The following is an 11828-nucleotide window of genomic DNA, read 5'->3' on the forward strand; positions in this document are numbered from 1 at the left end:
TGGACAAGAGATTTACATATGATTTTAAGGCTTTGATGTATTTCTTTTAGGTGAAACAATATCAATTTTATTCGAAAAAATTACAAAAAATCAAAGAGAGCGTACTAAATTTTGATTAAATTAAGAGGTTCCTTAAACTAACAAGAACTAAAAATAGAAAATGGACCAATCTATACGCCACCATGTTGGCCGAAAAGTCATGTTGAATTTAAATTTTATGGTGCTTTTAGAGTTGATCATACTTTTTAATCTATGATTTCCTTTCTAATAAGCACCCATGTTAATGTATGATTATTTTAGTAAAGTCACATTGATCTATCATCATTAAGGCATCTTATTTTAATCTTCTTACGCCATCATTCCTTTCCTCCCTTTTTCACTTTCAACTTTCGCCTCAAAAAGAACTTCAACTACACGTCATCTCTTTCTTCCCATTTTACCAACCGCAATCCACCGTCCAATCCCGACCGTCGACCACAACCACCCAAAACCGAAAAATCCAACGGCCTGTTATTCCCCATCCAACAGTTGCAAGAATCCGGACCACCTCACCAATCAAACCTCCTCACGTGTCGCCCATCCGAGGGCCCCCCAAATTCATCCATCCCCAAAACTGGATAAGGACACTTTGTGTTTAATTTTAAACAAAAAGTTTAAAATAATTTATAACTATGTATGATAAACGAATAAAATGCAAAGATCTTTCGAATCCTTATCAAGAGGATCTAAATCCCCAAAAGCTCCTCAGCATTTCCATTTTTCCCGTGCCTACCCCAGCCAGAGAAAACCAAGAGTCAGGGGCAAAACCGTGTTTTCAATTTCCAACAGTACAGTTAAAGCTGGAGTTCTAGAACCAAAGCAAGCAACCGAACTGTCTCGTTTTTATTTTGTTAGGAGAAAAGAAGCTTTCACTAGATAGCGGGACTGTGACAATACTATCCCCCATTTTACTGTTACATCAAAACCTCCAGTACGCTGCCGTTTCGTTCCGCTCCTCCGCATTCGCTTTTTCTGCTCTTTTTTTCCCTTTGCCTTCTGCTCCTCCTTTTGATCGCCTCCTCAGAAGGAGCTCCAAATACTAAGCATTGAGTTTTTCGTGCTCGAAAACGGTAATTAAAACGGATTCGGAGGGGCATTTTTTTGACCAAAATAAAAAATAGAGCGATTTTGTCACACTTGTTCTGGGTTTTTTATTTTTTAATTTAATTAATTTTTTATTGTTGAAGTAAATAACGGTTAGAATTGGGATTCAGTGCCACCGTCTCTGTCGCATTGATATCTTAGTTTTTAATTTTTAATATTATTAAAAACTGCTTCTTGATATTATTAAGTTTTTGTATTTTTTTGGTGTTGCAGAGCACAAATCAGAGGAGCAGAAGCTTCACAGTGCAGACTGGCACGACAAGTCGTCGGGAAAGCTTTCCAATGTAAGATCTCATCTGGGTTAATCTCTGGTTGTTAAAGTTTGAAGCTTTGGGGGACCCTTTCTCTCTGAAATGTTGAACGTTTCGGTCGTCGGTTGACGAAATTTTAAACGGGTATCCGGTTGCTTGCTGTTGAAGCATATAGTGGGTCGCCACTTTCGAATTGACATTCATGTTGGTCGCTGTTGGATGATGTATAAAAGATAATACGGATGACATTGTATATATATTTTTTATAATGTGGTGGAAATGAAGCTTAGAATCGACGAATGAGCGTGACGAAGGGAATTAAAAACCCCTTAATCTTAATAAACTTTTAGTTATAATTAACTTTCTTTGTGGCTGTTGTCTTCCAGGGGTGGTTGGATTTAGCCACGAATGGCTTGTGGTTGCAGATTTAGGACGTGATTGGCGTTTGGGGGTGTTTGTATTTTTAATTATGGTTGTTTTAGCTTGTTGTTGCTGATGTGACCCGTAGTTAGTTAGCATTTCTTTATGTTTCTTTTTCTTTTTCTGAGGTGGTTGGGGTAATGTCCATGGTTTAGCTTCTTTTTGCAAACAACGTGGTAACGACGGGCATAATTTATGTTTTGGCAAGTGCAACAACCCTGTGTTTAACATTTAAATCATCTTGCATTTTGGGAAATAAGTGTGGCTTGGAGTACTTTAACACCGAGCTTGTTTTTTTCCACTTTCAGAATTTCGATGGGATTTTTCTGTTTGTTAAGCTTTGATTAATTGGCGGTTGGGTTGACAAGAGCATCGGGTGGAAAAGTGAGATAATGGGGGCAATTGGTGGGGAAGATCTAGTGAAGTGGGAGAAGATGCAAGGAGCAACTGCTCGTGAAGAGAAGATTCTGGTTTTGGTGAGGTTGAGGCCTCTGAGTGAGAAGGAGGTTGCAGCAAGTGAAGTAGCAGATTGGGAATGCATTAATGACACAACCATCTTATACCGAAACACGCTGCGGGAAGGGTCTACATTTCCAACTGCCTATACATTTGGTAAGAATATATTCATCTGTATACAGTGTACTCACTGTAATTTTGTATAGGTGTTTGAGTCTGAGTTTACAATGGTACATCTGCTTACCGTTAATGTCCAGCACTGGCCTTGGCTTGAATTTTTGGGAATGCATGGTTTTCTCATAGTTCATTGGTTTATGGGATACATCTTAACTATTTTATCTATTTATCTTTGTTCATATTTTTATGGTAGACAAAGTATTTCGGGGTGATTGCTCTACAAGGCAGGTTTATGATGAAGGAGCCCAACAAATTGCTCTTTCAGTTGTCAATGGTATCAACTGTAAGTATATAGATCTGTGTGTTGACGTCCTTCTGATACCTTTCTTTATGCAACTAGTGAAAAGTTTACACCAAAATTTTCTTTCTCAGCAAGTATTTTTGCATATGGTCAAACAAGCAGTGGGAAAACGTACACTATGAATGGTATAACAGAGTTCACAGTAGCAGAAATATTTGATTATATACATGCGGTAAGAATGATTACTAATAAGTTTGATGCTTTGCTTCTTTTCAATTTTATTACTTTCCTACTGTTTATTTGCAGACGTTAATAATATAAAGACAGTTTCTAATGCAAACCACACTAATATAAAGATTGCTATTTCATTCAGCATGAGGAACGAGCTTTTGTTGTTAAGTTTTCAGCTATTGAGATATACAATGAAGCTGTTAGAGACCTCCTAAGCATAGATAATACTCCGCTTAGGCTGCTAGATGATCCTGAGGTTGGTGCCTTCTGCTATTTTTATTTTCTTGAGATAGTTATTTTCATGTGTATATGAGTTTTGCTTTAACACTTGTATATTCTCATCAGCGGGGAACCATAATAGAGAAAATCACAGAGGAAACTCTGAGGGACTGGAACCATTTAAAGGAGCTCCTTTCTATTTGTGAAGGTAAATCATTTGAGAAAATACTGCATTTACCCCAAAGTATTATATCTTAATTATTTGAGTGTATTATTTCAGCTCAAAGACAGATAGGGGAGACTGCATTAAACGAAAAAAGCTCTAGATCACATCAAATTATTAAACTGGTATGCCCCTCCCCCTGGATTTTCTTTGATAAGGGTATATTCATTTCATATGCAGTGCCTTAGACTACTTTGCTTAATCCAACTTTAACTTGTAGGCAATTGAAAGTTCCGCTCGTGAGTTCCTAGGCAAAGGCAATTCAACCACCCTTGCAGCTAGCGTGGTATATATTAATTATTTCTAGATTGGATACTTGGTAGAATATATAAAATGTTCTGTTAATTTAATTTCATTGTTTCCATTTGCAATATTAAGTAGATATTAAATTCAGAAGTCATGGGTTTGTTGCAGAATTTTGTGGACTTGGCAGGAAGCGAGCGTGCAGCCCAGGCATTATCTGCTGGGATGAGATTAAAAGAAGGCTGCCACATTAATCGCAGTTTACTAACTCTTAGCACTGTTATTCGCAAGCTAAGGTTTGTATAATCCGTCCTTCCTTTATGTCATATACTTTACCAAGTTCATTTGACAGGCAAAGGTCTAGTAAATTATTATTTATTCTGGACATTTTCTTTTTAATTATGTTTATCTACATGCATGTGTACTAACCTGTTTTGAACCTTTGATTTCAAATCTGACATTTTTGTACGCAGTAAAGGAAGGAATGGCCACATCAATTACAGAGATTCTAAGCTAACACGCATACTGCAGCCGGCCTTGGGTGGTAATGCTAGAACTGCCATCATTTGCACTTTGACCCCCACACGAAGCCATGTTGAACAAACAAGAAACACTCTTTTGTTTGCTTGTTGTGCAAAAGAAGTGACTACAAAAGCACAGGTCAATGTAGTCATGTCAGATAAGGCCCTTGTTAAACATTTACAGAAAGAGCTGGCTAGATTGGAGAGTGAGTTGAGGATTCCTGGCCCCCCTTCCTCAACTTGTGATTACCCAGCGTTGCTTAGAAAGAAAGATCTTCAGATTGAAAAGGTAATGATTCTCTTTCTTCGAAAGTTTACAATTAGGGAATAATACCTGTCAATGGGAATTAAATATAAGCACAGTTATGGAGACATTTCTGAAGACCCGTGGCAGATGGCAATTGAAAGAATTTCATTTCAGAAGATAGGTCTGGAAGACGGTAGTTTAGACGTATTGAATAATTTGAATTTGCTTCTAGGAAATCTCCATGTACCTAGTATCTACACAATTTCATTATTTATTCTGTGCTTCTTATAAGATCATAAAACGGGCTGCTTTGACTCATGTACTCAGCTTAGGTGTAAGTGTGCTGTAGGCTTCGAATTCATCCATGCCCATTTTTGGAATCTGTAACCACGTTTTGATACAAGTGGGTGTCTAATTGAATGCATTTAAACCAAGACATGACTTGTGACCTTTTTCAGATGGACAAGGAAATTAGAGAGCTGAAAAAGCAATGTGATCTTGCTGAATCACGGGTGGAGGATTTACTGCGGATGGTTGGAAAGGATAACGATTCCAGACAAGTACATATTCTTGCTTATTTACTATGGAGTTTTATTACATGTTATATACCTTTGTTCTTCTAATTCTTGCTTGTTTCTTCTCTTTCAGCCTTCAGATAATCTCAATCCTAAATGGAACGCTGGGGATGTGTCAGATGATGAAGGCTCAGTATCATCAGGTGTGGCTGATCCTTATTATATGAATGGCGTCAGAAAGTTCAACAATCCTCATTTTGATGACAGAGACGGTGAGAGCAGTCCTGAGGAGGTATACGGACAGATTCTTGAGAAATTTAGATCTGATTCATGCCAGAGTGTAGAGGATCCCACAGGTGGGACTGCAGAAGATACTGATGACTACTGCAAAGAAGTCCGCTGTATTGAGATGGAAGAGTCAAGCAGGGACAAGAATTCTGGATCCCTTGCTTTATCTACTGTTGAAAATGAAGTAACATCTGGGGATGCAAGTTTAGCAGGTCAAGAAATGATATCAACCCCAGTGAATACAGATAGAGAAGGGAGTCAGATGCAAAATGGTTTTACATATGGCACATTCGAACAGAGACTACGTGATGTAAAAATGACGATTGATTCTCTTGGTAGTCCTTACCCTGAAGAACAATCTAGAAGCCTAAAGTTAACTAGGAGCTGGAGTTGTAGAGAAAATTTCACGGCTGGCTCATCTTCACCGGATAAATCGGAGAGAACCCCACCTAATTGGTTTGAGAAAAGCTTTCCTGGGAGACCAGAAGGTTTTAGCGGGAGGAAGGTTCCATTATTACATTATGATTCCAGCGCAAGGTTGTCAAGAAATGATTCTCAATCTTCCCTTGGGAGTGCCGTGGATGAGTTAGAAGGACGGACTGCAGATGAGGATATTGCCAGTGTTCATACTTTTGTCACAGGACTAAAGAAAATGGCCAAAAAGCTTGAGAATGACAGACAACTTGTCAACGGTCAGGTGAGAATGTGCCTTAATTTTGAGTTTGTCCACTAGAAAAAACCCCATCATTTTTTGTGTCTGTCTTTGCTTGTTATAATAATTAGATAATATCCTTGAAGGTGATAAGTTCATGAGAACTTATGCATGAGAATGTGAAACATTATGCATTAGTCTTACTCTCTCAAGATTCCCACTTTTTAAGTTCATAATTTTTATATCAACAAAGTTGGGGTGAGATTGCAACATTTACTTTTCCATGTTGGAGATAATCGATAAACTTAAAGACGTTTAAACGTTTCAACAGGTTAATGTGGCTTGCGTGGATGTGGAATTTTACAAATTCATAAATTATCTTAAGTTGCATGCCCTCACAACTTACTTACAAATAGTTATACTGTAATTTGCATTTATTTATTGTAAGGCATTTGGGCTAGTCAGCTTCTCACAAATCTGTTGCTTTATCTGTATGTGCGTGCTAGGACCAAGAGACGGGGGAAAAGTTTGCAAAGAATGTGAAGGATGTAGGAGTAGACCCAATGCTGGAATTATCAGAAACTGCTGATTGGCCTCTGGAATTTGAGAGAAAGCAGAGGGCCGTATTTGAACTTTGGCAAACTTGCTATATATCAGTGGTCCATCGAACCTACTTTTTCTTGCTCTTCAAAGGTGATCCAACGGATTCCATTTACATGGAGGTTGAACTTAGGAGATTATCTTTCCTCAAGGAAACTTTTTCCCGTGGAGATCAAGCTGTCGAAAATGGTCAGGCACTCACACTGGCTTCAAGGTTCACTCTCGTGTCTGTTTTTTCTTTCTTTTTACTCAATGTCGTTCTTATTTTTTGAATAATGTCTTGTTTCTGTGCTAACATCTATTTCGTGCACAAGTTGACTAAAATACTGTTCTGGTTTATGGCTGCAACGTGTTTATTTCGACACAGCATGAAAGCTATCGGTCGGGAGAGAGTAAAGCTAAGCAAGCTGATGCAGAAAAGGTTTTCGGCAGAAGAGAGAAAGAGACTCTTCCAGAAGTGGGGTATTGCACTGCATTCAAAGCGCAGGAGGCTGCAGCTGGCCAACTGCTTGTGGAGTAACACAAAGGATATGAACCACATTACAGATAGCGCCGCCATTGTTGCAAAGCTGGTGATGTTCGCAGAGCAGGGTCAGGCGCTCAAGGGAATGTTCGGGCTTAGTTTCACACCGCCGAAAGCAAGGCGTAGATCCTTTGGATGGAAAAATAGCATGGTATCTCTTATATAACATGCTGCTCTCATATAATATACCACTATACCACTATAGATAGGTGGTTTCTCAAATCATATAGGCCACATAGCGTTGTTTTCGTCATCAAAACTTGAAACAGATTGCCTACGATTATTTATAGGAATTGTATAAATCTTAGGCGGCATGCTCAGCTTAGAAAGCTATGTTGTGATTTTGGTAATATGGTTTCCTGGTTTTGTTCCAGCTTTCCTGAAATGTAGTTTTTTTTTTTAATCTTTGTGACTGTTGTGTGTAAAAATTATCAATAAATGGTTTGTTGTCTTTCCCTTAGCCTCTGTCTCATACGCTATCAGGTTTTCAAAAACATGTATTATACGTAATGTATGCTCGTGGTAATTATAATTTACGAATATTAGAATCACCAAAACAAGATGAGAAGTGTAGGAAGTGCACACTAAAAGTAAAAATACCTATCCAAATTTGCAAGGAAGAACAATTTTTGCCGTGTTGTTTCGTTGGTAATTGTCCACTACAAATGTATGTAATAAACGAGTCGGTCTGGGGCCTGTATTACTAAAGTTTTGACCCGTCTTGCCTCATACATATCCAAGCCCCGCCCGTCCTACCCCGTTTCTTCTCTACTAAATTCGAGCTCATCCGTTGCCCGCCGCGGTGATCCTAGACCTGTTTGCACACCCCTAAAACTATCCAAAACTGGTCTCAGAATCAGTTTATTAGATAACTCGTTGGGTTCATATCGAAAACCGAGAAAATACTGAATAAAACCGAACCGACCGGTTCGAACCTGGTTGAGTTTCGGTTCCTGCCCAGCCCTACCCAATTACGTTAACATCGTTCGGCCCAGAAAGGAAACGACGCCGTGTTGACAGCCAGTCATTTCGTCATCAAATTTCATCTGTAGAAAGACGTGAAACAAGGAAGACTGCAGAGAGAGGGAGAGAGAGGGAGGAGAGAGAGATGAGCGGAGTGTCAACAGCAGCGTACGTAGCTCGTCGAGCAGCTCAGAAGGAGAAGGTTCGGATCCTCTACAGGCGAGCGCTCAGAGACACTCTCAACTGGGCCGTTCACCGCCACCTCTTCTACCCAGATGTACTCGAGCTCTCGGGCCCCTTTTACAATCTTCATTATTCAATCACAACCATCCATCAACCATTGCATGCATTCGATTTCAATCGCTTTCTGATTATTTTTTGTTTTTTCAGGCTGATGCCCTCCGCGAGAGGTTCGAAACCAACAAGCATGTGGTTGGTCTCTTCCCTTTTATTCAATTTCCCAATTTTTTTTGTTATTGTTTTTGTTTCGATTTCGATTCGTTTACTTTTGAATTTTTCACATTCAGTTTCAAATTTTGATTTGTTTGGCTTGTCTGCATTTTCTGTATTGAATAAATGTACCCTTTTGATTGCTTTGCTAATGAATTAAGGTACCCTTTTGATTGATGGTTTGATTGTTTGATTGGTGTGGATTTACAGGAAGATCCTGACACCGTTGATAGACTCATAGCGAATGCCGAAGCCACTTACAATAAGTGGCGCCACCCCGATCCTTACATTGGTACAATCCCTTTCATAAATTGCCGATTTTACTTACAAAAATTCATTGCTTTTGCCCTCAATTGGAAAGCAAGGGAACAGCTTATATAAAATTCCAGGCATATAGGTTCTGTGTTTCTTGTTTGATGTTCTGGACCCCATTTTTTGCTGTAAGCTCTAATGTCTTTTAAGCTTTTAATATGGGTAGTAGTTTAGGGAGAGAGGATTTTGGAACTGGCATTCATTCTAGATTTGATGGGGTTTCAACCTCACCTCAAATTTTCTTAGTGCGTTTAAGCTACCTTATGCTCGAGAAATTATCTTGGATGATCAACAAACTCATCAGTGCTTAGAAAGTTATATGCGTATCTCTATGGTGGTCTATGTCTGTCTCTGGTTAGCTTGGTGCTCATATTAATTATTTATTTATTTTTGGAATCAATATTGTGGTGCCCTATTAAAATATCCCTAAAGCCATGTCTTTGTTCTCATTTGTATATTGATAAAAACTAGAATTGAGAGCTTGCTTTTGTAAATTCTAATAGGTTTGGTCTATCTTTATTTTACTTAATTAATCCATGTGTTTCCCAGATTATGATTTTACTAATGGTTTTATATATGGTCTCATCTTCTCCTCTCTCCATTTTGTCTGTGCAGTTCCTTGGGCCCCCGGTGGTTCAAAGTTTCACCGGAATCCTACTCCACCGGCTGGGGTAATTTTATTACAACTCATTCTTCGGTTTATCATTGTGCTTTTGAGTATTACTTCTTCACATCTATTTTGAGGACATCTACATTTTTTTCAATCATTTTCTTACTTGCTTTTGATTCACTTGTTGTGTTGTGTCTTATGTTTACTTTGTGTCTAGTAAACTAGTCACGCATTCGTTTTCTAACCAGAGGGCACAAGTGGAATTGGACAAGTATTCTCTTATGTTACAGTCGTATAATAGCTGGCATAATTATCATTTCTAGATGAGTACTCAAAACTAAGAGTTTAATTTGTTGACTTTTTGCTTTTATTTTTTACGTTCTATCGTCATCCTTTATTTCATTCAGGAAGATAAGAGTACTGTTATTGCCCAGTCTTAAAAAATGGATCCTTGAGAGTTTTCTTAGTTACCTACTAGTTTGTTTTAACTGACGTTCTACCATCATTCTTTATTTCATTCAGGAAGATAGAATACTGTTATTGGTCAAGTTTAACAGGATCCTTTAGAGCACTAATTTGCTTTCATAATTACGATTTTTTTGGTTTAATATTACCGTTGTCAGTCTCCAACAAAATGGTGGCTTCCTATTGCAAGTAGAAAGTTATTTACTTTTTAAAAAATTTCTTGGCATTGCATTGTTCCTGTTTATCATGCTATTCCCTCCTGGAACAATGCTGCACCTGGAATGGGTTTAACCATGGTGGTATTTGTTGTTTAATGCAGATTGAGATAGTATACGACTACGGAAAAGAGGATAATGACTAAAATTCAAATGTTTTTCTTCACAATAAATAAAGGTGAGCAATTTAATTATATACTTGATATGTGTTATTCGTTGTGGTTTCTTTAACACTTTTCAGTGTGGATACTCAGTTCATTGGCTTTCTTGAGTTTTCACCCTTTCTTCCGAGACTGAGAATCACACTTCTGAGAATCACACTTCCCTTCTTTCTAATTTTTACATGACGAGTGCCACATTAACAGATTAGTGACATCTTCACTAGACTGAGATTTTCCTCTTTCCTACTTCCAATAAATAAATAAATAGCTAAAGTGATTTGTGTAGTAAAAGCACAGCTTGTAGCCTCATTGTATTTTTAACAGGAAATCACAAATCTTGTGCTACCAAAACAGTCTTGTTCTTCTACCATCCACTAATTCAAAATCTTATTTTTCCACCTCTTTTAGTTCAATATGAACCAGTCTTCGCATCGATTTTATAGTCTTACACTGAAAATTTTGTTTTCTTTGTTACTCATCTTGCATCAACTCCTGCTTAATCTTGAAAAATTGAAGGAAACAAATTTGTACACAGAAAGTGAAGAGGGAGTGAAAATAGAACAAGGAAGAAAGAAAAAAAATGATATGAACCCAAATAGAGTTAAAGCAACAGAAACAAAGAGAAGGAATAACGGGAGGGAAATGATTGAGAAAGGAGACGGAGGGAGATGGAGGCAGAAAACAAAGGACTAGAGGAGGAAGGAGGGAGAGAGATTATTTCCTTAAACAAGTTTAAAAGGGGAAAAATGGATAAAGATAGTAAAGTACTTGTTTGGGTTATGTTGTTGAGTTATTTTGTGTAGCAATGTGTTTCCCATTTTAACACACATGAAGCATTCCCCCGTCATGCAATGCTTTTCTTCTTATTCTTTCTAATAAAAAAAAAATAATATGATGTTAAATGTTGATGTCTCTTATTTTTAACGATGCAGGTCAAGATGGAGAGTGACGATGATGATGAAGATAATTATTGAGGCCAGCATCTGTGACATGTTGCTTAAGCAAATGACGGATTTAAGCTTTGAATACTTTTAAATGCTTAGTATCTCCCCTTCAAGGTGTGTTTGGTGTTTTTGTACAATGCGGCATATGCTGCAGGATCAGGATAGGATTAAGCGTGACGCTTGATATGAACAATTTTCTCCTGTTCATGTAATTTGGATTCCCTGAACTGAGTTATCACCGGTGTGCAAGTACTAGACCTGCGGTTGGAGTCATGTAGTGTGGGTGCACGAGTGCATATACGTGTTCTATGTCCACACACATGCGCTCGCGCGCACACACGCACATTTGTTTGATAGGGTTGGGTTCTAGGCATGCATTTCCAGTAGTGAATTTAGCGGTTTTGGTCCGTATGAACTTCCGGATCTGGAATTCGCCTTTAGAAAAATGCAAAATAAAATGCCGAGGCAGCGGTCTGTCATTTCGAAATCGGTCTCTTTGTTAGAAAAATCTCGTTGCACATAGGCGCGTAGAGGTACGACTTACGACCTCATTTGGTATGTGTCTCTTCGATTGAACGAGTCCAGTCTCATCATTGTTAAGGTCGATCATTGTTAAGTTCATCGACCCTGGGTTAAGACACTTGTTCATTTTAAACGACTTTTCCGGTCGTCGTCCGCCCACCCGAAACGCCCACGAGACTGAGGAGAGTGTTGCTGCTGGTCATAAACTTGTACTCGACTTCCACTAATTATGACTA

The 11828-nt window shown here is 38.4% G+C and overlaps 2 protein-coding genes across 2 annotated transcripts; both read left to right on the forward strand.

Moving 5' to 3' along the window:
- The first annotated feature begins 878 nt into the window (after positions 1-878).
- On the forward strand, positions 879-7410 carry LOC137725986 (kinesin-like protein KIN-7E). The gene is made up of 15 exons (XM_068464834.2): positions 879-1109; positions 1357-1427; positions 2123-2426; positions 2641-2730; positions 2820-2920; positions 3062-3175; positions 3265-3346; positions 3419-3486; positions 3582-3647; positions 3776-3900; positions 4078-4414; positions 4831-4932; positions 5021-5872; positions 6334-6641; positions 6795-7410. Exons 3-15 carry the CDS (start codon positions 2207-2209, stop codon positions 7114-7116), a joined length of 2787 nt encoding a protein of 928 aa, XP_068320935.2. The 5' UTR covers positions 879-1109; positions 1357-1427; positions 2123-2206; the 3' UTR covers positions 7117-7410.
- A 583-nt stretch (positions 7411-7993) lies between these two features.
- On the forward strand, positions 7994-11297 carry LOC137725466 (NADH dehydrogenase [ubiquinone] 1 beta subcomplex subunit 9). Its single transcript, XM_068464155.2, has 6 exons — positions 7994-8190; positions 8304-8345; positions 8574-8655; positions 9291-9346; positions 10070-10143; positions 11059-11297. Exons 1-5 carry the CDS (start codon positions 8059-8061, stop codon positions 10109-10111), a joined length of 354 nt encoding a protein of 117 aa, XP_068320256.1. The 5' UTR covers positions 7994-8058; the 3' UTR covers positions 10112-10143; positions 11059-11297.
- Positions 11298-11828: the final 531 nt, after the last annotated feature.

Source organism: Pyrus communis, chromosome 5 (genome assembly GCF_041283825.1).
Source record: "Pyrus communis isolate YQ-2024b chromosome 5, ASM4128382v1, whole genome shotgun sequence".
NCBI classification, from domain to species: Eukaryota; Viridiplantae; Streptophyta; class Magnoliopsida; order Rosales; family Rosaceae; genus Pyrus; species Pyrus communis.